Consider the following 26,989-nt stretch of genomic DNA (forward strand, 5'->3'; position numbering starts at 1 on the left):
ATGCCCATTTCTTTTTCTTGTTTTCAACTAAGATGTCATGAACCCGCGTTTGTTCCCTCACCCAATCTGTTCTTTTCTTATCCCTTAACGTTACACCCATCACTCTTCTTTCCATAGCTCGTTGCGTCTTCCTCAATTTAAGCAGAACCCTTTTCGTAAGCCTCCAGGTTTCTGCCCCATACGTGAGTACTGGTAAGACACAGCTGTTATATACGTTTCTCCTGAGGCATAGTGGCAACCTGCTGTTCATGGACATGCTGCTGCTGCCGAGTTACCCACGGTAATTTGAACGTCACTGCTTTCGTTAAACCGGGCTTGGCAGTGGAAATTTCGGTCCAAGCAACACAACGTCATAAAACAGAGTGCACAGGCCTGCTATCTAGGAAGCGTTGCTTGGTGTCACGCAGTGTAGTCGTAACGGCAACGTGACCTGACGTTCATTCGCCCACAGTGGGACGAATCGAGGACACCGGGCGTCAATTACGAAAAAAAAAGAAAAAAAATATCTTCGCAGATGTATGCTAATCTGAGTAGGTGATACTTCAATGGCAGCGAAGCTGTATAAACGAGCTCTCGCACCGTTGGTCGTAAATGTACCAGGGGGCTGTTTGCTGGTTGTTCTAAGCGTTTCACGATTCGTCATCGACGCTCCAGTGACGCGGCAGCTTCGGGGCTCCCAGGCGGGCTGTGCTGCTGGACCACGTACAAGCAGCACAGCCTGTCTAAGCCAGTTTAAGCAGTACAAGCGCTTAAAATCTAAACTACATAAGCTACCTAAAACGTGTAGCCGGGAAAACGCCTGCGTGAGAAGCAATAATTATGAATTACTGGTTAAAAAATGACCGCGCAGAGAAGTTGTCTATTCGAGTGGAGGTATACGTATACGCGAGCTAACTTTTATTTTATAATCATCGATAGTTACGTTTCGAAGCAAATATTTGGTACTCCGACGCCGTTTGCGTTCTTCGATCGACATTTGATACCCGGCACGCCATCGCACCGTTTGCCGCATGAAAGCGGATGCGGGAGTCACTTGAACCGTTTCGCCGCAAATGGTGGGAAAGGTCGATTCGGAAAAATGAGGAGGTAAAGAAGGTAAGCGAGGGAGACGGGTAGAGAATGAAATAATAAAAAAAAAATGGTGGATCCCACGCACTGTGGGAATCGGTGTAAGCGAAGCGTTGTATGCTCTTTGCTTTGATGGACCCTAATTAGCGGTGATGTTGGCGGCGAATGTGTAACTTCTTCGGCGTTTAGTCCAATAGGCGAGTGGCGAGTTGATGTGGCACGTTACCTTGCGCGCACCACTGCTGTTTGTCTGCGTAGTCCACAGAACATACAGGGAGGCGGGTTTGCTTGAGGCGTTGTTGTGCGCCGTTGTGCATAATCTCGGAGAGGGTTATTGTGAATTATCATTGCGTCACATGGCACATCGCACTGTGGCAGAAGCGTTAAACTTTAAACGAATTACGGGGCTGTACGTAATTCAATTTATGTTATTGTATGTTCACATTATACACATACATTCGCGGTCTGCACCCCGTTTCGCTGCGCAGCGAAGACGCTCCTGTTCCGCGCGACGCTTCTTTCGGACCTATAGGTGTCCTCGACGCTGAGTGCACGCTTTGTAGCCATTTCGCTGGCGCGGGTTTACGCGCTGCTTCTGCATACGTGACCAGCACGTTGTAAAGACGCCAGCTCTAAGCACTCTCTTCAAGCTATGGACGATCGTAATGTCTACACTATCAAAGCCCAGCAGCCGACCTCCACGGCCCAGAACCTGCATTCGTTTGTCGCATAGGAAAGCATCCCGGCCTGCGGCAGCGCCGGCCGGGACGCGCGCCCGCCAGCGCCATCTGGTGGTGTTGCAATAAACCCAGCGGCACGCGCGGCAAGACCATAACAGCAGCAGCAGCAGCAGCAGCAGCAGCAGCCGGAAAGCCGGGAGAAGAGGCGAAGAAAGTTTCGCTTTAATAATCAGGACGAGCTGGCACGCAACGGCATCCTTTCCTGTTTGCGTACTCGGGGCTCTTTGGAAGGCGTCGCTAATGTTGCAGCCAGGCCCGCAACACTTCCGCGTCGTGCCTCTACTATCGTACGACGACGACCGGCAGGCGCCCCGCGAACGAGGCGCATCGATTGGGCCCGGCGCTGGCGCGAAAGGAGTGCACGCCACCACGGTTGCTCTCTCTATAATTTACGGCCCGGCTCAATCTCCGGTTGTCTGCAGAAGTTGCCGACGGGCACCCGATGCTCCGTGCGCACGCGCTGCCAAGCCGCGGCAACAAGGGGCTTCCGGGTGCGTTGATGAGTTGTCGCTGGCTCGAAATGTACTCGCAAAACATACCGCTAGCGAGCAACGGAAACACCTGACATGCTGTAGCGTGACATAGATAGATAGATAGATAGATAGATAGATAGATAGATAGATAGATAGATAGATAGATAGATAGATAGATAGATAGATAGATAGATAGATAGATAGATAGATAGATAGATAGATAGATAGATAGATAGATAGATAGATAGATAGATAGATAGATAGATAGATAGATAGATAGATAGATAGATAGATAGGACAGACAGACAGACAGACAGACAGACAGACAGACAGACAGACAGACAGACAGACAGACAGACAGACAGACAGACAGACAGATAGATAGATAGATAGATAGATAGATAGATAGATAGATAGATAGATAGATAGATAGATAGATAGATAGATAGATAGATAGATAGATAGATAGATAGATAGATAGATAGATAGATAGATAGATAGATAGATAGATAGATAGATAGATAGATCACGCATGCGTACGACATTAATGCAAACTCAAGTCGAGCGTGTGAGGGAAGCCCGTCTGGTCGACATGATACATTTTTAAAGAAAGGGTTCAGGACAACACCAAATATGAAGAAAAAAAAGATGCAAGTCGTTTTTAACGTTTGAGCTCCCCCACGTGAGGGATTATTATCATTAAGGCATCCGTCATACACGGGCGGAAGACCGCCGTCGTTGCAATTAAGCGCGCAGGGCGTGGTTTGGATGATCAATGATTAAAGATAAATGCGCGAGGCTGGATTCATCTCGAAATAGCGCGCAACGGGACGGCACCACGGAAAGGAAGACGAACACGGTGCCTGTGTCCGTCTTCCTTTCCGTCGTGCCGTCCCGTTAAGCGGTATTTCAAGATGGCTCTCACGTCAAAAATACCAACAAGACTAACATTCAACTATTTTAATGTATTCTTCTCCTTGGCAGTCACACGTGCTTCTCTCCAGTTCAACTCGCGCCCGAGTTCCGTCGCGGAAACTCAAGGCACGAGCAAGTCAACGTGGAGGACCGCCGGGACGTGGACAAGTTCCCAGGCGTCGTGTACGTCGTACCATCTGCAAGATTGCTCACACGTCTACATGAGCGAGACCGGCAACTTCAGGAGGCACGACTTCAACAGCACAGGACCGACTTCAATAAAAAAAAAACAAGTTTTGTCGAATGCACTGGCGGAGCTCTGTGCAACTTCTTTAGAAGCCCTCCGTCAGAGGCTATCCCAGGTGGCCCTCTTTCCCAGGATTGGCCGAGACCAGGTGTGCGCGAACGGCATGTTTCGAGACTGAATGGGATACAAATCGAATCGTGCTACAGGGGAAACAAATCGAGTCGAAGATGGATTTTTTTTCCCAGTAGTTTGCGAATGATATGCAGTCTTCTCACCAACAATTTTCACACCCTGGTATCCACAACCGTGGACAGTTTCTGTCATTATTATGCTGCACATTACAAAGGATGCTTTATCAAAAACACGACGGGAGCCCAGTAGTAACTAAGCAGATTGTTCGTAAGCTCATGGCTCTTCGAACCTTACGGGGTTATGAATTATCATACAAGGTCGTGTTCTCTAGTACGAATGCTCACGGGAGATGGTTTTAATATTGTACAATATATGCTACAATAAAAGGTGTCCTTGGTTCATGGCCAACAATGGAGCTACAGAAAAAAGCACTTGTGGCTTTTAATGTATTCGTGGAAAATACAAAAATAGGTACATACTAAATGATCGTGAATGACGACACTATTACTTTTTAGTACCACAGATCGTATGTGGGTAGCTCACGTCTGTATATTTGTAATTCATGTCCGATTTTGTTATTTGTTGTTCGGGTCCTTTTTTTATGTAGATATGTGCACGTTCGTCTGCCCCCTCATCTGCAAAAAAATGTCAACTTATGTGCGTGTTTGAGAACTCTCTCGTGTTTACGGAACTGTGTCTCTTAGTGTTATTTCACCTTTTTCTGTGACTTCTTTTATTTTTTTGTAGGGAACTTCACGATTGTTTGTGATATTTGAATGCCCCAATGTTTTCGTGCATTTAGTTTTCCTTACCCTACGAAGAGGTCTATCCGGCGCCAATAAAGTCGTCAACCTCTCCTGCAATTACCAGATCGATAAAAAAATTATTTATTTAATCTGATGAGTGGATTCACAAGTGGCACATTTATAATACTATACTGAACAATACCAACTTCCGAATACCAAGTCTAAAAAACATTTTATTGCGAGTGATCGTGTTTAGCAAAAAAAGAAGGAAGTAGAGCTGTATGAAGCGAGGAAGCGTGGTCTAGTACATTGTCTCTTCCTAGGACGTAAGTTATCGCACTTTTTTACTATGTAATTTTTCGGTCGCGTACCGTAGACGACGTAAAGTATTGGGAAAATATTCGGGTCTTAGAGCGGTGACTCTTCGATTCGGGGATCTAATGAAAGCGGCACTATTGGATTTGAGGGCTGGCCGTATCGAATAGTAAAAATATTCGATTGCTCATTCGAAAGTTTCGAATACCCGCACATTCGTACGAGTTAGCTTCGGCGATCCAACTACAGAGAACTGGACACGCAGTCGAACAACGTTAACGTAGCATATTGCGTTTCTCGATGCTTTGTTTTTCGCTCAAACTTTGCGACAAGATCCTGTCTATCAGTCCGCATCGTTGAAAAAAAAATGGGGGGGGGGGGGGGGGGGGACGACGCTTAGGTCTTTGTTTGCCTGCTTCGTTACACCTTTAGCTACCAATAGCCAGTGAAACGAACAAAAGAGGTAACCTTGGTGTAAAATCGGCGATAAAAAAAAGGAAGATCATCAATAAAATTTTCGCTTAAGATGGTTAGAATAAACACATAGCTCTCTCGCACAGGGTACCGCCGCACACTGGGCCAACGTGGCCGGTTGATTGAATCGAGTCTCTGAGAGCGTTCGGAAACTGCATAATGGTCTAATATAGGCGGCTCTCTGCCACGCGTACTTTATGTCTTGTACGTTCAATGCGAACGTCCGCGCCCGTTCTGGTCCTTGCGCAGCGATGCCTGACGACGCTGGACCTGACCTCACTGGGCGTGGGCAGCTGTGTGGGCACCGGCATGTACCTGGTGGCCGGCATGGTGGCGAGAAACTTCGCCGGCCCAGGGGTCATCTTCTCCTTCATCATAGCCGCCATCGCATCGCTCTTCTCGGGTGAGTCGCGCCATCTGAGAGCGAATTCGCGCCACCAGCGGCCTTTACCTAAGGGCCCCATTGCAAACTTTGGGTATATACTCTCGGAGTTGGAGGGCGCCATCCAGGGAGCCCCTTACCGTGAGGTTGTTTCAAAACCAAGCGAGTGAGAAAAGTGGCCGAGCAGCGTTTGTTTTTCACGAAAAGACTTCATGAAGGAGGCTGTCCCGCGCATACACTGTCAGTATAATGTGTGGTGTTCTTGCTGCTTTGTTTAGTGTTTTTTTTTTTTTCAAGCGAAGCTTGTATTGTCTCACAAGTTTCGGTGGCGTTGTGGTCACGAAAAAAAAAGTTGCTCCCAGAGCAGAGCAGCTGCGGAAAAGGGCGCTTTGATGAGTTGACAGCTGCGCCGGAGCGTGAGTCATTATCAAGGATTCCAGCCGCATAGGTGCGCGCTCATGCCACTTACGCAACCAATCAGAGCCGTTTCGCTTCCACCGGGGAGGGAAAGGGCAGGAAAATATTTCGCGCGCGCTGCGCGGGCTTCATTCTTGTTCAGTTCATTCTCGGAAAGCGGATGGGACGCCCACGTGTTCTGCGTTCCTCCGAGGAACCGCCAGCATTCGACGAGTGGCGGCGAGAACTTGCCCGTGAAAGGCCTCGCCGTCGGCGCGCCGATCAAGCCGTTACAGCCGCCCCAGCCCAGGCAATCCGACAGCAACGAGAAGAAGATCCCGAGCTGAGAAAGCGGGAGGCCGAAGTAATCCGGCACCATTACCTGTGGGTTACACAACCGTGGTGAAGGCCAGGTGCAGGCAGGACAACCTTCGCTTACCCCCATTTTCCTGTAGGGGAAGGGTTGGTCATCTTTCCTTATTTTACGTGAAAGCCTTATTTGCCTCATGTCGGGCACTTCGTGGTATGTGCGCGGCTGTAGGTTTCTGTGTCGCGCCGTCTGGGGCGTCTACAATAAAAATGATGTGTTTGTTGGTGGGATTCGAAACAGTGCGGTTCTCAAGCGCAATAGACGAATGCAGCTATGACTAGGCCACAGGTACACCTATGAAACGATTGAATAACTTAACACCCTTGTGCCTTTCCGACAGCTGGCGCCTTGAAGAGGCTGACGTTAGCTGACGTGCGTGTCATGTCGCACGGGAACAACTTGCTTGTAAAAGCGAGAGCAGCTGTGCAGCTTCGCGACTTCGAGGCGAGAGCTTTGTGCAGCCGAGGAGGCGACGCAGAAATGGCGTCGCGAACAACCGTAATGCCGTCGTGGTCGTGTCATCGCGGACATTTTATGCCGTCGTCGTTGTTGTCAAGCCAACGTCAGGCCGTCGGCTAACCGTTATCGCCACACACGCTCGCTCACGTTACGCACGGACACGCTGCGCCATCTGTTGGCACATCTGTCGAACTTCAAACGGGGCGCGATAGCCAGCTACCCGCAAAATGTTTCACATAACATTGATATCCATAGTGCACGGGATCTGCTTTTTTTTTTTATTCGGTACAGCAACTTGAAGCCACCAAACAATGAACCCTTGGCCTTGGTACCCGCTTCAAATGGTTAATAAATATCGAGCTCCCCTCGAGATCTTAATTATTTTTGTTGACTGGTTAACATACCTGCGTTCATCTCATCTCTCTATCTCTCTTTCTCAAATTCCCACTGTCTTTCAATGCGTACTTGCATTCACTGCATCCGAGGAAGGTGTCGTTAGGGTAGGGTTGATTTCTGACGCAGCATGGCGCTGCCTAAGCCCAGCGAAGCAGCGCAACACACCCCGCGGGAGGCGACGCTGCAGCCACAGGGGCGCCAGCGAGCGCGAGGAGAGGAGGGGAACAAGCTAACCCCAAGGAATGAGCTTATAGCCAATGATAAGCACAACCTGGAAGTTAGGAGGGAGGGAAAGAATGCCCTAGTACTTATCGGTGGTGATTCAAATATGAGGAGGTGCAAAAGAGCTATAATGGAGCGTGCAAAGGGCGATAGGCGGGTAGCAGTCGGGACGTTCCCAGGCAGGACAATGGACGCGGTACTGAAAGAAACAAAAAGCGAGCTTTCTGAGAATGTTGCAGAGCGCAATTTGGTAGTGGTAGCGGCGGGGCTAAATGATGTGTTGAATGGTGAAGCTGCAAAAGTAGTGGAAAGATTAGCGGAGGGAGTGGACGATTTAAGGGCGATAGCACAGCAAGTACAGATCGTGGTATGCACAGTGCCGGAGGTGCAAGGAAGGAACGGAGCAATTGCCAAGGACGTTGTGGCTGTAAATTGTGAAATAAGAAAGCTAAGCCAGGAGAAAGGATTTGAAGTGGCAGACATAAACAGAGAAGTGCATAGAGCAGGCTTTGGCGGAGGCTTTACACGAGATGGCATCCACTTTAATGGAAGGCTAGGAGCCGAGATCGGCTGGCGCCTGGCAGGTCGGGCAGTAGCTTTTTTAGGGGGTCCGCTGCGCCTCAGGGAGTAGGGGTAGGTAGAAATAGTGTAGAAAGTGCAATAGAGGCTGACGCCAATAAAATGGCCACTAGGAGGTCCAGGAAGAAAACTACAAATAAATTTAACACCAGGATCAGGTACATAAACATGCAAGGCGGTAGAAAGAGAGCGAGGTGGTTAGAAATAGAACAGCAGTTAAAGGACGAAGAAGTAGGTGTATACGCGCTATGCGAAACACACCTCAGGGATCTAGAAGACCCACCGCTTATTGAAGGCTACGTCTGGGAAGGGAGCAATAGGACAACAACGGAGAGGAAGGGAGGAGGAGTAGGTATGCTCATACACCAAGGAACAAATTGGCAAAGAATAAAGTTAACTTGCAAAGAACATGTCTGGGTATCAGGTACAATTGCCGGTAAAAATGCATGGCTAGGAGTAGTTTATTTAGGGACAGGGGACAAATACAGGCAAGAGAACAAAGATCTAGTGAAGTGTCTCGATGACGATATAAAGCAGTTTGGAGAAGGTGCCGATATTTGTCTGCTGGGTGACATGAATGGCCACATCGAGGATCTGGATGGATACACAGATTGTAATGGGAAGTTGATGCTAGACTTCTGTGAACGACACAACCTAGTTATAGTAAATAGAGAAACTAAGTGTGAGGGACAAATCACGTGGGAGTCCCGTAACAGACAAACGACCATTGACTACTGCTTAATGTCGCAGGGATTGTATAGCAAGCTAGCAATAATGGAAATAGATGAAGAGGGGAAGTACAGCCTCGGAAGTGATCATAAGCGTATTAGTCTACAGTTGGGAGCCCTACTCAAAAGAGAAATACAGGGAAGCCAAAAAGAGTACGCAAAATTAAATGACACGCAAATAGCGCAAATAGCGGCGGGCATAGAGGAAGCAATAATGAAACATCCCATGGAAAGGTGGGATTATAATCAGTTAGAACTACTCATTAGTACAAAAATAAAAGAGGTAAAAGGAGTAAACCGCTGGAGAGGAAAGGGGAAGCCACGAAGTTGGTGGAATAAGGAAATTAGAGAGGCCATCGAACAACGACGGTGGGCATCTCGGGAACACAGAGAAGCAAAGAGGGCGCAGTTATCTGAAGAGGAAATAGGCCAAAAATGGGAATATTATCGACAAAAGAAACAACAAGTGCAGGCCCTCGTCCAGGCTAAAATAAAGCAGTCCTCTGATCGCTGGCTGGCTGAAGCTCGCGATGCAACTAAAGGGGGGTCAAGAAAATTCTGGAACCATATAAGCTGGCTGGGTAAAGCTAATCACAGAAAAGAGGAACAGATTCACGATGCCGAAGGAAATTGTTTAGAGGGAGATGACGCTGTGAACTACATTGGTTCAGTTATAGCAGAGTCATTTAGGAAAGACGATAGGGTAATCGCCCCAAGTGAGGGAGCAACACAGAATAGCATAATAGAAAACAGCTTAGAATTGACCAATCTTAACTGGAAAAAGGCGGAGGCAAATGTTCCAAAATGCACGTCCGCGGGGATAGACGAAATTCCAATCAAGTTAATTAATGAACTTGGCCCAAGAAGCAAGGAAACGCTGATAAAAGCATTGGAGGCAGTCATAACAAATAAGCAAATTCCGCACAGCTGGAAACAGAGTAAAATGAATTTGATTTATAAAGGAAAAGGTGATAAGAAGAACATAAAATCTTTCCGACCAATTACGATAACATCAGTTATATATAGGCTGGCGATGCAGGCGGTGAAATTAAAAATGCAGTCATGGGTAGAAAGTAATAGAATACTTGGAGAACTTCAGAACGGGTTCAGAAGTGGTAGGCGCTTAGATGATAGCCTGTTCGTGCTTACCCAGTGCATAGAAATAGCTAAGACGGAAAATAGACCTCTGTATTTAGCCTTCCTAGACATAAGTGGTGCATACGACAATGTGAACAGGGAACTCCTGTGGAACATATTAAAAGCTGAAGGTATCGGTAATGAGGTAATTGATTCTCTACAGGAACTATATCGAGAAAATAATGTTGAAATAACATGGGAAGGAATCAAGAGTACGACAACTGTCGAGGTTCACAAAGGATTAAGGCAAGGTTGTCCTCTATCACCGCTGCTGTTCATGCTTTATATGATAAGCATGGAAAGAAGGTTACAACGAAGCAATCTAGGGTATAATCTGTCGTACAGATTAGGCGAAAAGGTTGTTGAGCAACGACTACCGGGTTTAATGTATGCGGACGATATTGTACTGTTCGCAGATAGCCAGGAAGATTTGCAAACTCTGGTTAATTACTGTGGGGACGAAGGAGACAGTTTAGGTTTCAGTTTTAGTGCAGCTAAGTCCGGTGGGATGTTTTTCAACGATACAACTGATCAGGAGCTTACAATACAAGGCCACGAAATACCCCGAGTGGCCGAATACAAGTATCTCGGGGTATGGATAAACAAAGGGCAGATGTACACGGAAAAGCACGAACGGTCTCTAATAGCAAAAGGGCGAAGAGATGCCGGGATAATGAAACATAAGGCATTGTGGGGTTACAACAGGTATGAGGTACTGAGAGGCATTTGGAAGGGAGTAATGGTGCCGGGGCTTACTTTCGGGAATGCGGTCCTGTGTTTAAGGGCAGAGGTTCAGTCGAGACTAGAGGTAAATCAGAGAGCTGTGGGAAGGTTAGCACTAGGTGCCCACGGGAAAACCACAAACGAAGCAGTACAGGGAGATATGGGCTGGGCGTCATTCGAAGCACGGGAAGCTCAGAGTAAAATCCTATACGAAAAACGTCTGAGGAAATTGGATGATAACAGGTGGGCAGCTAAGGTGTTTAAATACCTATACAGAAAGAGCGTTGACTCACAATGGCGGAAAAGAACTAGAAAGCTAACCAGTAAGTATGCCAGACACGAGGACGAAAAAGGACAGAGCATTAAACGACAGGTTAAAAATGCGGAAGGTAAAAATTGGATAAATTCAATGGGAAAGAAGCATAGTGTAGAACTATATCGATACTGGAAACAGCAGATCAGGAAGGAAGCGTTTTATGATAACTCAAGAGGCAGTGCCCTACTCTTTGAAGCTAGATCAGGATGTCTTAGAACGCGGAGCTATAAAAAGAAATTTAACGAAGAAGAAGACACATGTACTGTGTGTGGTAAATATGTAGAAACAATGGAACACCTCATACTAAAATGTGATGGTATCAACCCCGATGCCGATGCGGCCACAGTCACCCTTCCTGATGCCCTAGGGTTCAGAGATAATGATAGTCATGTAAATAAAGGTGCGGTGGAAATTAGCAAAAGGCGATTGGAGGATTGGTGGCTCAAAAGCAGAGAGGTGACATAAGGTTAAAAGGGTAGGAAGACGTATTTAAAGAAAATCGAGAAATTCAATAACACACAACACAGATAAAAATAAAAATTAAAGGCAAAATAAAAATCTGAGCATGGTGGCAACTGCCATCGCCCCGTTTCAAAGGGGACGCTCCTACCTTCCATCCATCCATCCATCCATCCACACCCGAAAAACTCGCGTCACGTGTTTGCAGCATGCGGCTTGATTGGTCATTGGTGCGCCGCTCGAGTGTTTTCAGAGCACTCTTATTGAACATGGCGTCTGAATCTCCAAGTTCGCGGTAAGTCCATTGCTGACACGGTAATTAACAATAGAGTACTTCAGCACAGCGTTACGGTTCTGCGGTGACCAATGCGTCTCCTATATGGGCTAGCGCAGTCGGTATCGGTAACGAAAGAACGTTAACTCTGTATATGCCAAAATATTCTGATGCTGTGCTTAAAACGTTACCAGCGAGACCCAGCGTATGATGCAGCTCTTGTTTACCTAAAAGACTTGACCACGAATCTACATAGCGAGAGAAATAATTCGGCAGACAGCCTAAAGAGTGCTTACATGTGGGAATGCAAAAGCGTCAATCCGTTTGTGCACCTCGCAACGTCGTGAACGAGCACATTTTATACACTCCTGACGTGGCGCCACCTCCTCCCCATTGGCTGCATGCGCCGTCACGTGCCCAATGACGCCCGCGCTAGGCCGCCCGTTTAGACAGTCGTATGGCTGCGACGTGACGCGTGCAATCAGTCACTCATTACAGACACCTTTAGTCAGGCACAACCGTGGAGCCGTCGTAGCGTCTGGGTTGCGTGCTCTTATCACACCCGGGAGTGCCGTGTTCGACTCCCGCCCGAACCAAAGTGTACGAGATTTTATTTTCAAAGCCATTAATTTGCTCTGTTTAGAAGAACCTCTCTGAGAAATTTGACGTCAATCCGAGCATTTTTCGACGTGTTTTTACTCCTTTCGCCGTCGGCCATATTTGGTACCACCTTTCGGTCACGCCGACTGCGACGGACCTTGGCCTAATGAGACATGTAATGCTTTGGCATTAAAAAATGTTTGCTTGGTCATGCACAATAAAACCGTCCAGAGGGCGCTATAGCAGAGTCGTTCGTCATCGCACGGCCGCGCTTATCAAGAACTGATGCGATATGCGACTCGCCCGTGTTGCTGCGTGGTGGCTTGCAGGACGTCGCCGTTCGGGTGGCGTGGACTCAAATCGCAACGGAAATTTGCTTCCTCGATTCGACCAAGAGCAGCGAGTCGGCCGCGTGGAAAATGAAATAAATGGTGCAGCGTCGTCGAAGCTCGGATAAACGGTGCGGCCAACCCTTGGCGATTAAAGAAACAATAGAAAACGTAAATACGTTTCTCACTTTATCATGTACCTGGACGTATAATAGTAATAACAGCACGAAGGCAGCGCAAAAGAAGAAAGGAAATGAAGAAACTGGGAAGTGAATTTCGGCAGAAGATTGAAAAAGAACGATAAGGAAACAGAGAGCTTTAAAAATGCACGTAATATAGATGGTCACGTAGGTAGGCTTCGTACGAAATTGCTGAAATGGAAGAACGCATTGTAGGTGTAGGAAACGTGAAGCAGAACGAAACGAGCAAATTGAAAAAGAAAAATGTAAAAGCGAGTACGAGGGAAAGGAGCATCGAAATGAGTTTTGGGTTGCTGTTGTTGGCGGTGGTAGCGGTGTAACCAGAGCAGCAGTTGAAGCGCTGCGTTCCGCAATGCGCGTCTATGTGGACTTTCCTGAGGGGCGCCCACGGTCACGTAGACGCGTCCGTTTGCTACCGGCAGGGGGCGCAGGCGGTGCGGACTTGCGCACGCAGGCTTGGACGGACCAATGTAGACGCGGGCTATTGCGTATGGAAAGAAAAGAAAGAAAGAAAGGAAGGAAGAGCAAGAATAGAGAAAGAAGGAATGTAAAAGAAAGAAGGTGGGGAAGAAGAGACGAAAGAAAAAAAAAAAAGAAAGCAGTAAATTAACGCGAACGACGAGAACCAGAAATCCGAGAAGAAAGGAAAGAGGAGACCGAAAAGCAAACCGCGGTAGGTGCTGGTACATAGGAGGAGTGCCCGTACAGCTCCACCCTTAACCGTCTAGGCTGCCGCAATTTGCTTATATCATTTTATATCGCGTTATTTATATGAAATATCACCGCCCACCCACCCCCATGCACACGCATGTACGCATAAGTACACGCGCCATACAGACGCGCCTTTCTTTCTTTCTTTCTTTCTTTCTTTCTTTCTTTCTTTCTTTCTTTCTTTCTCTATTCCCAAAGCCGAGCCTCTGACTGGCGGACTATATATATTTATATATATTAGACTCAGGAAAGGCGTTCCTTTCGGGAACGTTCTTCCGACCGTATACTTTATTGTTGTGGCTATTATCCGCTTGCCTTCCGCTCAATTTCGCCATGCGTGCTTTGTTTGTTTCCTTGCTTTCTTTCTTCTTTGTTTCCTGCCTTCTTTCTATTATATATATATTTTTTACTTCTAGGTCCTTCCTTCCTTTGTTTACTCATTGATTCGATCCATATATTGTTGTTTTCTTCCTTCTCCTCTTCGTTCTCACCTACCTTTATTTCTTGATTTCTTGCCTTCTCGCTCACTCCTTCATTCACTCCTTTCATTCATTTATTCATTCTTGTCTTCATTCACTCAATCACTCCGCTCATTCGCTATTTCCGTTTTGTTCTTACTCTCCTTTTTTTTTTCAGCTTTACTTTTTATCTAATTTCGCTCCTTTGAGCTTTCATTCATACCTGTGTGTGTTTTATTTTTTAATGCGCTCCATTCGTAGTCTACTTCACACACATTCCGGAGGTTATCTATCTACACATGTATGTTTCTCTCTATGTATCTATCTATCTGTCTATGTGTGCCTGTATCTAACCGTCTTCCCGCTTGCCTGGGTGACTGGGTAGTTTCGTGGTTGAATGAGTAGTGCATCGGGCTACTGTGTTGAGGTAACAGAGATCGAAACCAATGATCGGACAAGCTTGAGTCGCTGAGCATGCGGTAATGTGTACATACGCGCCGCTTTTCAAAGAACCTCTTTCACGCCGACACTCTGTACAAGATGAGCGACTAGGTTCGTACCGTTCCTTGAAGAAACTGTTTGACGCCGACTTGCAACAATGGGTGTGTGTAGCTCGGTCTGCGCTGGTCGTCAATGAACATCTTTGATGCCTACTTGGGTCGCTCGGTATGTGCCAGTATGTGTGTGCCGATCTTCGATGAACGTATTTGACGCGGACTTGGGGGACTATAGGTATGGGTCAGCGGGAAGTGCCGCTCTGCTATGACGAAAAAGATCCCCCAAATTCATCTTATGCCTAGCGCAATCCAACTCGCGCCACAAGGGTTTCACAAGGACAGCAACGCGACACATTATCAGGCTGCGCCACGAATGGACTGCTCATGTGCCGCTTTTCACCGAACGCGTTCCACGCCAGCGCGCTTTAGCGAGTTGCGCCACGAATGCACTGGTTATACGTGCCGCTCTTCAACGAACCTCTCGCCAACTTGGGTCACTGAGAGCACGAGCCACAGAGTGTGCGGCAAGCGAGGGAACCGCTCACTGCAGCGTCTGTAGGCACCGGCGCGCCGCGCTTCTCGTCTCGGAGGCCAAGCGCGGACCTTTGGGCAGCGCCACCAGATGGCGCAGCGTGTCCAGAAAGAAGCGCAAGAGAGGAGCCCGGTTGCTGGCGTGACGCGTTTCCTAGCGTTCACACGCACAGCACGCCATGCATTTTGGATGCCACACGCACGTTTCACTGAGGCGGCGTTGGATGGCGCCCAGTGTTCTTAGGTTGGCGCGAAAGGGGAGTGCCGCTGCAGTACACACGTCATACATAACTCGTATCCTCGGTGGCAATACGTTGCGTCGCTATTTAGGTTCAATGCTAAGGTCTTACCGTCGACAGTCACCATGAAATTGGTTCTGCCTCATGTTCTTTTCTTTTATTTCTGCTCAGCAGGCTTCCCTTATGCTATTGCGTCTTAATTGGTATCTTCTTTGTTTTGATTGTTTCTTTCATTTTCTGTAGATTGTAATACCTTTGTATGTATCCATTCAGTTTCATTTCATTTATTTCCATCATACCTTTAGTTTAGGCGTTATAGCGATCTATACGTGACGTACGCGAACCTGCAGTTCTTTTTTTCAACTGTTAGAAAACGATTAGGGTCGATATCGGGAGAATAATCGAGTTGCTTCGAGATATTATTGCGATTTTGTTCATTTCTGTTTCGGCTACGGCTCGAAACATTCCTATAGCTTGTTCCATAACCCACGCTCCTTTTTGGCGAGGTGGTGTGGCTGGGGGTGGGGGGAGGAGGGGAGAAGGGGTGTGAAAACATTTACGCGAACGCCGTCTCCGCCGCCAAGTGCCTCCACAGACAACGCTATTTGCCCTAGCTAATTTTCGTATACGTGAAATGTGCGCAAAAGCAGTCTTGCATTGCACGTTGCCCAGCGCTTTCGAGGATTGAGTCTATCGTGTTAATTGCTCGCGCTGTTTTAAGGCTGAACTCCAACTCAAACCTTTTTACATATTTTCCTTGCTCGTGGTGAGCGTGCTCTCGGTCACGTACGTTCCTTTAGGAATATGTGGTGCCGCGCTTGCGTAATATCTTATTTTAAATTATCATTCTGTAATTTTTTATCTCTTTTCCCCGTTATAAGCAATACGGTTTTGCCTGGCTCGGCTCATCTTGTCAGTTTTCCTTTCGCAGTTGCTTGTTCTCCAAGCTTTATCTTCTCCTACTTTCTTTCTTTCTTTCCTTCATTCATTCTTTCTTTCTTTTCTGTGTTGTGGTCAGAAGTTCTTCCGCGTTACCACGCCCCCTTTCGATCGCTGTTACGAACATGCCCACCCTCGCTTTCCACTTAAATAATCTTTCGTTCTTTTTTTATAATTTCTACTTTTGCCATTAGCACATTTTCCTCTGCTGTTGATTCATAAGGTGTCGCGTCAAGCTTTTTTTCTTTCTTTTTTTTTTTTTTAGAGCGCTTCCAGTGGGCCGCAAAACATTATGTTAGCCTTAAGCAAAAAAGAGAAAGAAGCATGCGGAGAGGAATAACCTAATTAGTTTTCCGCCTTTTCCTCGTCGGCTCGCGCCTTAAATTGTTTTATGAACTTTCAGACGAGGGCGTCGATAGCCCCAATCTAATTTATCGGCCTCTCTTATCTCGAGTCGCGCGCTCCACGATTAAGGAACATTGCGATGAAGTAAATTTTTTTTTCTTTCTTTCTCTCGTACAAAATGTCCTGCGCGGTCAACGTCTGCATACGCACGCACGAAGCTCTCTCTTTTATTATTTACGTTTTCTAATTCTCCCCAATTTGCTAACTTCACGTATTCGTCGCGACGCTGCCATACTTTGCATTCTGTAGGATGTCCACTTCTGCGGTGTGTTTCTGCCTTCCGCGAATTCCTTCCACTTTTTTTTTCCCATTTGCATAATTAAATTTGGGTACGTGAACAGCAAGCCGCGGCCTGGGGTTTGGAAGGGAAGCGGTGCCTAAGCGCTGTTTCTTCACGAATATCTCATTGTAAAGCCTACTAATAGCTATGTAGATTAAACAAAAAAGCCCACAGGCCCACACGCGTACAAACACAGTTCTTCATGCCACACCTGACAGACCGTAATGCGACAGCATTACCAAGATCGGTCTAGCCAAAACGTTCATTTTTCTCTGCTTCTGGGATCGGTCCGTTTTATATGACGTCGACGAGTATATCACGACTTCCAGCGCGATTCGATTGTCCTTACTGCATTACTCTATTCCTTTTCATTGTTTTAATATTAAGCCTTGTGAACTGTCATCGTGTTTTTTTTTAATTGAAATGAAAATAAAAGGAAGAGATGTAGTTACCCTATAATGATGACGGGTGCTCCTCTTCTCATAGCAGAAATAACAATCTATATAAAAAATATGTATTAGGAAATTGAGGAGAAACGACGCCACATGGTCAGAAATCCACAGGACGCAGTCCTATACATCCACGAACATATAAAGGTAAAAGGCAAGGACAGGTCGCACCGCAATGACTTCATAAACAAAGTGGCAAAGTCACACAAGCGGTCGCGATGTATAGACTGCGATCAGCATGCGAATAGTAGATTGGGAATAACAGAGTTCAAATAATACACGCACATGATATGACAGTCGAGAGTGAGTTTCAGCATGGAATACAAAAGAGTATGACACGTAATATACAAGCGCTAATAACTACAAATAATGAAAGCAAGTCATCGAATTCTGCCTTTCCCTCGCTCCTTTTCTATTTTCGATCTCAGTGTTCTTTGTCCTTCCTGGCGAGTAGGCAGGCGTTGTGCCCCTTCCGGTGGCAGTTGCTTGCCTGCTCCTAGTTTTCTTTCTGTCTTTCTAATGCATATAAGTTTTCAATTACAATAATCTAATCAGTGGTTTATTGCTATTGTGCCCAGGAACAGCCACGGAGCATTCATACAGATGTAATTAAAAGGTAATACAGAATACGAAATGTACAGAGAAGACAAATGTGGTGCACGGAACAATGCGGGGTAGAGAAACGAATATGGAGACAGGAAATGAGTAGCCGGACCTAAAAGGGAGCTAATCATAGTACGTAATTATCTACGTAAATACAATATACTACTCTGAAATATGTCAACACAGGCAGAATACTTAATACATCTTTTCTTGCACTAATGCAACAGTAACTAATGCAACAAGGCAATAATAATAATAATAATAATAATAATAAATTTACGCTGCCAGTGTGTGTGTGTGTGTGTATGTATGTATGTATGTATGTATGTATGTATGTATGTATGTATGTATGTATGTATGCATATATGTATGTATGTATGTATGTACGTATGTATGTATGTATGTATGTATGTATGTATGTATGTATGTATGTATGTATGTATGTATGTATGTATGCATGCATGGTTGACACGAGCACTCTTATTGTCTGCTCAAACACTCCCGCAGTGTCATTTGCGTTGTTTTTTTTTAGTAGAGAACACTGAGCGTCGTGGATTTTCTGATGGCCGCGATGGGGGTGGTCTTGATTTAATTCGGCCACTCGACGACTCGGTTACTCGGACAGCTAATAAAACAAAAAGCCTAGAAAAACGTGTTTGTTTCGAAGACTGGGTCGCGAAGAGAGAAAGTTTAATTGGAAGCGCACGCCGCACTTATTGCACTTGGTTTTCCGCAAGCACGGGCGGTTTTTTTCGAGTTAATGCCTGAAGGGCCTCGCTTTGACGTCGCTATACCCTTGTGTAAACGGCATGACTGAGATACCCCGTGCGCGGCCGGGCATGGCACGGCAGCGTGTGCAGGGGCTTTCAGCGAAAAGTGGTTGTCCGTTGTTCGACGCAGCATCCCTCGAATTGAACGCGACGACGTCTTTCTTTCTTCTTCTTCATTTTTTTTTTCCATCGCGTTCAATCGGCTTCACCGCACGCACCCAGTCGCTCGTAAAATGTCCCTTTTGAGTCGACGCACAAAGCTCCCGTCCCTTAATGAAACCGCGTCGTTCGCCCCTTTCTCTCTCTCTCTCTCTCTCTCTCTCCGTCAACACGAGGACGCCGAGAAACGCATAGCGTATTTATATTGGCGCTGTTAGCGAAAGTGGCGAGGAAAGACCAAGAGAATAACAGCGAGAGCTTTCTTTTGTTGTTGTTCTCGGAAGAATAAGCAGGCTGCGAGGTTTGTTGCATCAAGTTTATCTTTCCTCCTGCTTTTTTAACTCGAGATGAGCATTAAAGCTGGGTTTGTCCCGGCGATTCTCAAACCCGCCGTAGCCTCGCCGGTAAATTGAATGACTCGCCGTTGGTGGCTCGGTGCGTGGCTGGGCCGTTCTTCACCCGAGCATGAGGTGGCGTGGACCATATACTCGATCGCAGCTGTCGCATGCGAGTAGTTTACAAAAAACGGCTGCAACCGCGGATCACACGCACAAAAAAAAACTTCGTTCAGTATGGTTTCGTTTGGACAGCTTGCCTGAAGTCAAAGAGAAAGAGAAAGAGAACACTTTATTATTAGGAAAGGTGGGCAGGACTTGTTTCGCTGTAGCTGACACGACGCAACCTGAAAACGCACCTACATCGAAGACGAGAGCTGTCGTTCGTCAGCGAATCGCAAAGGTCGGACGAACGGACAGGGGTGAGCCCATTTTCTACCTTTCAACTGCTGTCGCCGTGAAAAGAAAGCAGACGAAAACGAGACAATGACACTTTAGCCTTCTCGAACGATAAATAGAAGAAAAGGTGCTCCACCCTCCCACTATGTAGCTGCTCGTTAACTTCAGCCGTCCAAGCTCTCCCCGGGTTGTTTGTAACCTTCTTCCCTGCCCTGACACACAGCCCCGCGACTTCAATAACCTAACGACGACGCCACACAGCTTTCAAGCTCTTCACTAACCTGTTCGACTCATCAACGACGAAAGACAACGAACGTGTTCCCCTGAGACGGACAGCGTTCGAGTCGATCTCTCCAAACAGAAGCCGGCTAAAAACGAGGACATCGGTAACTCCTCCCGCTCTCTATAGTGATGCTATCCAACGGACCATACCTAAAATTCCTTTCGTTCAAATTCTTTTTTCAATATTTTTTTTTTACTTTCCAGGAATAGCTTCGTGTACCCTTTAATATTTGAGCTCGCTTCAAGCGAAAGCAAATCGGCCGCAGCGCACGGACTCCGCGTGGCTATATTTAGAAAGTCGAGTTCTTTATGAACGGGGCATAGTGCGCGTAATCGAAAAAAAAAGAAAGCTGCGTGCTTGTTTCGGGCCACCGGGGATGCCTGGGATCCGACTTCGAGAAACAGCGGTTCACGTTTTCCGGTTCTTGCGCAGCATTCCCATCATTCTGCTAGGCCGATTTGCGTGAGACAGTCTTAGTTTCTTTCTTTCTTTCTTTCTTTCTTTCCCCGGTATATCGTTTTGTTTCCCCGCTGGGTGTTACTTGTGCTTCTTCTGAAAACGCTTGCCTAATGGTTCGGAAGACCGATTGAGCACAGGAGTCGTGGCACTGACGCGCTCAAGACAAACTGTGCGGGGCTTCTCTTCGATTGCTGAAATATACGAAAGTAAGGAGAAAGGGCAAAAGCGTCGAGATTAACTAAAAAAGGGATCCGGTCTGCTATGTTGCACAGCAAGAAAGTTAATGCAAAAAACAAAGAAAAAAAGGAATCTAAAGAAAAATGAAGGAAAATAGCCAAGTATAGAAGCATCTAAATCGGGCGCGCAAATGTCGCAAGCAACGCACGAGGCGGCCACCGCCAATCACGCGGGATCCCGCCTACTATAACATCCTTTAGAGAAGACTTCCAAAGGGGAACGCCTCGGATACTTACGGGAAACAACAACCAAGGACACACTTATCTTGCTCCCGTGGAAATAACCTACTGTCGACGCCGAGGAAAACGCGAATGGCAGGATACTACTGTGATCCCGACGCACGATCTGCGCGAATTTATTTCCGTGAAACTGTGCATCGGTTTGTTGCGACTTTGAAGGGAGGTGGCGACACTCCTGAGTGGCTGTCAAGGGTGGAGCCATTGATGGCTCTAAATGAATTTCAATGTGACGAAGCCAACCCCCTGCCAAGCCGATTATGTCAATACGGCGTGGTCATTGTCCTGTAATCTTTGTTTTGTGTACTGCTGTTGTTTGTCAAAGTCAGGCAATAAAGAAACAGAGAGAGTAAAACGGGAGCAGCAGAGCGCGTTCTCGTAGCACACCTGAAGACACACTGCGCGCGCCGTCGGTGCGAGTCACCGTCACGGACAGGCGCGCACATCGGGCAGCGCGGAACTGTGCGATGATGCTCGCCTTACACTGCGGTATATCTTGCGTCTGTTTTCTTTTATCTTTGTTTTTCTTGCTTTCAAACAAATAGAGACCCAAAACGGACGCGTAACTATCGCAGTATAGGGCGAGTAAGATTGCACAGTGCGGTCAAACCGCTTGTGCCCTCCTGTCAACAGAGAGAATTAGTTTAGGGGACGCAAGCGGCTTGCGTACGCAACAGCTAGGGGCGACAGTGATGCGCATGCGCAGACACACACGTGGGCGTCTACGCATGCGCAGTACCGTGGCCCCATGTTCTTGCGTGCGCAAGCCGCTTGCGCCCCTAATTTAAAACTCTCTAATAGAGAGTTTTAGATTAGGGGGACGCTGGCGCATGGGGCCCCAAACGCTAGCGTACCCCTAATCTAAAACTCTCTAATGGTGATGACTGACTGATGTTGCGTAACTTCAGGTATGCCTCAGGAACGCGCTGCGCTATTGACGTTTGTATTTGACGTCGATGGCACACTGCTTATCACGCTTGTCTACTGAGGCTAATTGGCCAATTTCGACGCCATATTTCGCGAAAAAGAAAACATGTTACGCATGCGCCCCCACGACTGAATGACATGACGCGTGGTCATACTGCGTCATCGGTCCATCCAGCCAACTGTACCGCGAGGCAGCTTATGCGGACCCTCGGGCTGTTCACAGCATGCCATATTCGACCACTCCACAGGGAAAGCGTGATTCACAAACTGTTAAGTGTAATGGAGCTTTCAGCTGGCATGACATTTTCCGCCCACCCTGAATGCCACTGCGCTTCCTTCCTTTCTTTTAATTTGTTGTTTCTCGTTTCGCGTGGTCAGCTCTCACATTTACGCCATTTAAAAAGAAGCGCTACACGATATTTTATTCTAACGCGTTTCGTACAGTTCCCGATTGATGGCCACGTCTTTTTTTCCCTCAGACAGTGAAGTCACATCCATGGACATACCTCCTTTTTTTTTTTTTTTACACATACACATGCATGCAGGCATTTTTTATGCGAAGCATATTACTAGAGCACAACCCAGCTCCTCAGACGCGGCGGTGTCGCCTTCAATACCACGTGACACCGTGACGTCACGAAAGAGGAGAAACGGGGCTCCAACTCGCGCCGTCGCTCGCGGCGTCACGGCAGTATATAAGCAGCTGCGCTGGTTTCTAGGTGGCTTTGGCTCAACTCTTGCAAGATGGGCTGGGTGGGAATCGAACCAGGGTCTCCGGAGTGTGAGACGGAGACGCTACCACTGAGCCACGAGTACGATGCTCCGAAGCGGTACAAAAGCGCCTCTAGTGAATGTGGTGTTGCCTTAGAAACGAGCTGTTTCTAAGGCTCAGGCGCGCGTCGCTTGCTCAGGCGCGCATTTCGTTGCCGCGCCGAACGCTGCGTTGCTCGACGCTCACCGCGTCCAATGCGGGGCGCGTAGTCGCTGCGCCGTAGCCCATTGTCTTACACCCCTTGGCGGGTCAACGGGAACGCTGTTGCGTTCCACTCTTGAAGGCGAAGCAGAGTAACGCATGAGTTGTTTCTTCGTCTAGCCGAACCAAATATAGCCAAGCAACAGCAGTTCACCAGGCTAAAGAGTGGTTCAACAACTAAAATAAAGGCTAGTATGCTTCGCATCCTGGGCTTAACCTTAGCTAAGCCACAGCCATTTTTTTTTCACCGACCGGAACTGCTTTACGCGTCTAACCCTTCATCTGGACTAACCCTCTATCCCTCCATTTCCTCCCTTATGCTTCCCGTAAACCTGCCCCACAAAATTAACAGTGGCGCGCGCGTCACAAAAGTGGCATTTGCCGCCGGGTATGTTCAACCGAGCACTTGCCTCGCACCGGAACAAAACAATAACAACAAAAAAAGCCGAATACCAGCGATGCGCATTCACGCGTGTATGTTAATGACGCTTGGGAGCTGCACGCGTTTGATGTGTAAAATGAATACGCAAGCGTACAAGAATACCGTCGCAGCGCCGCGCGCAACTCGTGCCTACAACGACGAAGCAAACGAATAAACGAACAAAACGAAACTACCGACTAATAGTAAAACGCTCCTGCCAGACTTGCACGACCAAGGAGTGAAAAAAAAAAAAAGCCCGAGTCACGCCCGATAAGAACTGACGGAATGAATCGTCCCTCCGACCCGAAATATAATACTCCGCCCTCGCGTCTGTATCGCGGCCGGAGCGACGTCGTTGCCTGGTGGGCAATAAATATGCAAAGCTCCAAGCTCGCGTCTCGGCGGGCCACGCGGCCTCAAAAACTCTGAATGTTTGAAGTGCGCGGGTCGCGCGCCGCGCCTCCCACAGTCACCGTGTTTCAGAGAACGAGCGCCCCGAGGAAAATTGTGCGCTCGCTCCCGGATCAGATATAGCTGCCCTTCCCCTCCCCCTCTTTCTCTCCCTTAGCGTGCCCGTGTGCCCAGACTGGGCCGCTCGGAAAATATATTCGCGAGCGTCGAAATGGGGAGAAGCTATGGGCCTCGCTCCTCTTCGCGTTCCTCTCTCTCGTCTCCCGTTCGTTTCACTGCGCCCTCGCGCGTCGCGTTTTTTGCGCGGCGGCAGTTGAAAGAAGTGCCTGCCGAGAGCTTCCGCGCTGTCTCGTTTCTCTACGCATTTCTTCTCTGTATTTTGAGAGAGGACCGAGGCTTGTTTCGACGGATTGATAGCGAGTGCACCATTAGAGGCCATGATGTCGAACCGAAACCGGAAGTGAATCTCTGTTCTTTTCTTTTTCTCTTCTTTTTTTTCGAAAACGGAATTTTCTGCGGAGACCAAAATGGTCTCCGCCATGTGTTGCATCTGAATCCCGAAAGAAGCTCAAAAGAAAAGGAAATGACGCCACTTTTGGGGCATTTGCGTATGCGAACGAGATCAGGCGCTGGGAGTACTAACCAGCGCCACTTACATTTGCGTTCCATTTGTGTTTGTGCTTCAGTGTATAAAGCGATGTTACGTTAAAGAGAAAAGAAGTAAACTTAACAAGAGTGTATATTACCGCAAGTCTTACGGCGCATATCTCTAAACGGGTACTGTCCTGTAATTATTCAATTATGCATTTCGATTTATTGTCAAAGTAATGTCCGCCTTTCAGAGCAATCCAATCAGAGGATTAGAATCGTGCTATTTGCCACAAGAATTTCTTTCTAAATTCTGTCTCGTTAAATTAAAAGAGAATAATAGTAAATCTGGTATAAGTAAAGCCATAGACATGTGGAACAGTAATAAACATTCCATAGCAGTCTCCTCGTAGGAAAGACCTTACATCGACAAAACGCTGCGCCCTCGATTTCGCAAAATTTTCGGAAAGCCACGCAGAAACAGCATCTCCGCCTGCATTCGTTCGCCTTGGGCCATTCTCGGTATATGGGCGTCGCGAGAAAATATAGACATTCTCAACGCTTTTCCTTTCGTCTTTCTTATTTTTCTTGAGGGGGGGGGGGGGGGCGGAGAAGCTTCCGCATACGTTCTGTCATCCTTGTTACCGTGTCTCCGCGCTGCCCAGAAAAAAGGCAACGTCATCCGTCAAGACGCGTTGGCAGCGCGACGCCTACGGCGGGCGCTGCCGGTCTTCCATCAATGGCGGGGAGGTGGGGGGTGGGGGGGTGGGGGGTGGGGGGGTGAGGCGCCATGAGCTGGGCGAGTAAAGGCCGTCATCCGTCATTCGTTGCAATGCGATTCAAACGCACGCTCTCTCGCCGTATCGGGCGGCGGAAAGCGGACGGAAGGCGAGGTGAAACTTTGATCGAAGGCCTATACACCGCCAAAGCGACGTTGCTTATACCGTATGGGGGGGGGGGGGGGGGAGAGCGCGCTTTGCCTTTGTATCTCGGCCTCGTTAAAAGCCCACGATGGCTTCTTATTACGCTTACTTTCGTAATGCGATAGTATCGTAGCTATCAAAGCGGGGCCGTCGACGTCCCATTCGAGTATCAAACGCGGGCCGATGTCGGAGGCAGTGTATATACTGAAAGATTTTGGTGGTCCCATCCTGATGCTATAAGGCAGGATGTGTGTCCTCGTGAAGGATTTAGAGAATCAGTACAGAGAATCAATAAATCAGTTTAAATTGATAAAGTGTTCTTGAAGAACTCTATTTTCGTAGTTATCGCGGTGATAGATTGATTGTTAGAAGAGATAAAATGATCCAAAATAAATTTTACTGATTTCCCGCGAAGCCTTGCACCGGGCCGAAACGTCAGTGTGACGTCACGGACCCCAAATCAATTATTTTCACATTTGGGCCGTTGTGGCTCAATAACAATTCTCGAAACTTCCTAGGTTCAGTCTTTGGCTCTTTTTCTTTTAGAATACGGCGTAGTCCATTTTCTTAGCGATAAAAAGTGAGCTATAGGCTCGAACAGATGTCAAAATATTCATAACGTCACAGAGAGATGGTTCGAAAACTTGAAAGCGACGTTATAATTAATTAAATTATGAGGTCCTGCATTCCAAGACCACGATCTGACTTCGAGGCGTGCCATAGCGAGGGTCTCCGGTTTTACTTAAATCATGTGGCGTTCTTCGAAGGCCTACCCAATGCACGACACTGTCGGGCGTTCTTTTTTGTTTGTCTGTTTTATTTTACCCCTATCTAAATGCGACCGTCGCGGCCTGGGATTTGATTTGCACCCGTGACTCGTTTCGGCGTCTTTTGCGCTCCGCCAAACGTATTCTAGCTGTGAAAGCACTTTTCTTTTAACCCCTAGCGTTAAGAGCTCCGTCTCGTAGAAAATCCGGCGCCGGCTTCCTGCGTCCCGCGTCAAGTGTCCAGCGTCAGACGTCGCTTGGCTAAAGAGAATTTCTAACCAAATTGCGAACCACGCATGCGCAACAACTCTTCTACCACCAAAGTTGCTCGTACCGTGCCTTTCATTCTTTACAAAGTTATTCCTCGGAATTGTGAGAATGGCAGCCCGCAAACAAATGTAATAAAAAAAACACAGACAGCGCATATATGTTATGTTAGCTCTTCTCAGGCTGAAAAGTGCGAAACAATAAGAGGAGATCTACCCACGCAAGAGGCCTCGTTTCTACCAGATAGCTCGCCTTCGTGCATGGCGTTCACCGCCAGCGTTTCCCGGTAAACATTACGGTTTTGTTTTGTATTGTGTAAGGGCGATTGACTAAAGTAGCTGAAATATTTTTTTGTTACTCTTTAATATCCCTATAATGCGCGAACATTATACAGATAAAATAAATTGGCCTTGAGGGATGTCGCGAAGTTTGCGCTCGGTGGGGCAGTTGGCTGGGAGAATGCGACAGAGCGGGTAGGGAGGAGGAAAGGAGTGGCGTGACGTAGGCAGGCACGTGACTATTGCGCGGTTGCTCGGCAGGTGCCCTGAATAGCAGAGTGCTCAGGAAAAGAAGTAGGAAGTTTACCAGCAAGTATGCAACCTGTATAGCGAGCAACATATCCCTATCAGAAAATCTCATAGGACACGTATGTTGCAATGTGGGCTTGTTGGTAATGCATCTTGCGCTGCCTGTGTCCCTGTGTGTCTTCTTTTGTCCCGTCCTTTAGTCGCGCTACCGTACGCCCCTTGATGACACGTATGCCACATATTCAATAATCTCGTATTATCATGTGAGAACACAATGAAACATATGTGTTCTCATAGGATCATACGAGATTATTGGATATGTGGCATACATGTCTTATGAGATTTTTCGGAAGGGATGGCAACAAAGAACATCAAGCGGAAAGTCAGAGAGGCTGAGATAATCACATGGGTGGCGGCAGTGGAAAAGAAACCTGCCTTGAGTAACTACTTAAGAGAACAAAAAACGAAATCGGAAAGGAAACAATTTATGATAGCTCAAAGAGAGGCTCATTACT

The 26,989-nt window shown here is 47.4% G+C and overlaps 1 protein-coding gene across 1 annotated transcript in view; it reads left to right on the forward strand.

Annotated features, from left to right (window-relative positions):
* Window positions 1-26,989, forward strand: part of LOC126520797 (probable cationic amino acid transporter) — a 184,565-nt gene that overhangs the window by 114,036 nt on the left and 43,540 nt on the right. The window contains exon 3 of the mRNA XM_050169586.2: window positions 5,360-5,513. Coding sequence (XP_050025543.1) covers window positions 5,360-5,513 — 154 coding nt within the window. The remainder of the gene's footprint in view (window positions 1-5,359; window positions 5,514-26,989) is intronic.

This window comes from Dermacentor andersoni, chromosome 3 (assembly GCF_023375885.2).
Source record: "Dermacentor andersoni chromosome 3, qqDerAnde1_hic_scaffold, whole genome shotgun sequence".
Taxonomy (NCBI): domain Eukaryota; kingdom Metazoa; phylum Arthropoda; class Arachnida; order Ixodida; family Ixodidae; genus Dermacentor; species Dermacentor andersoni.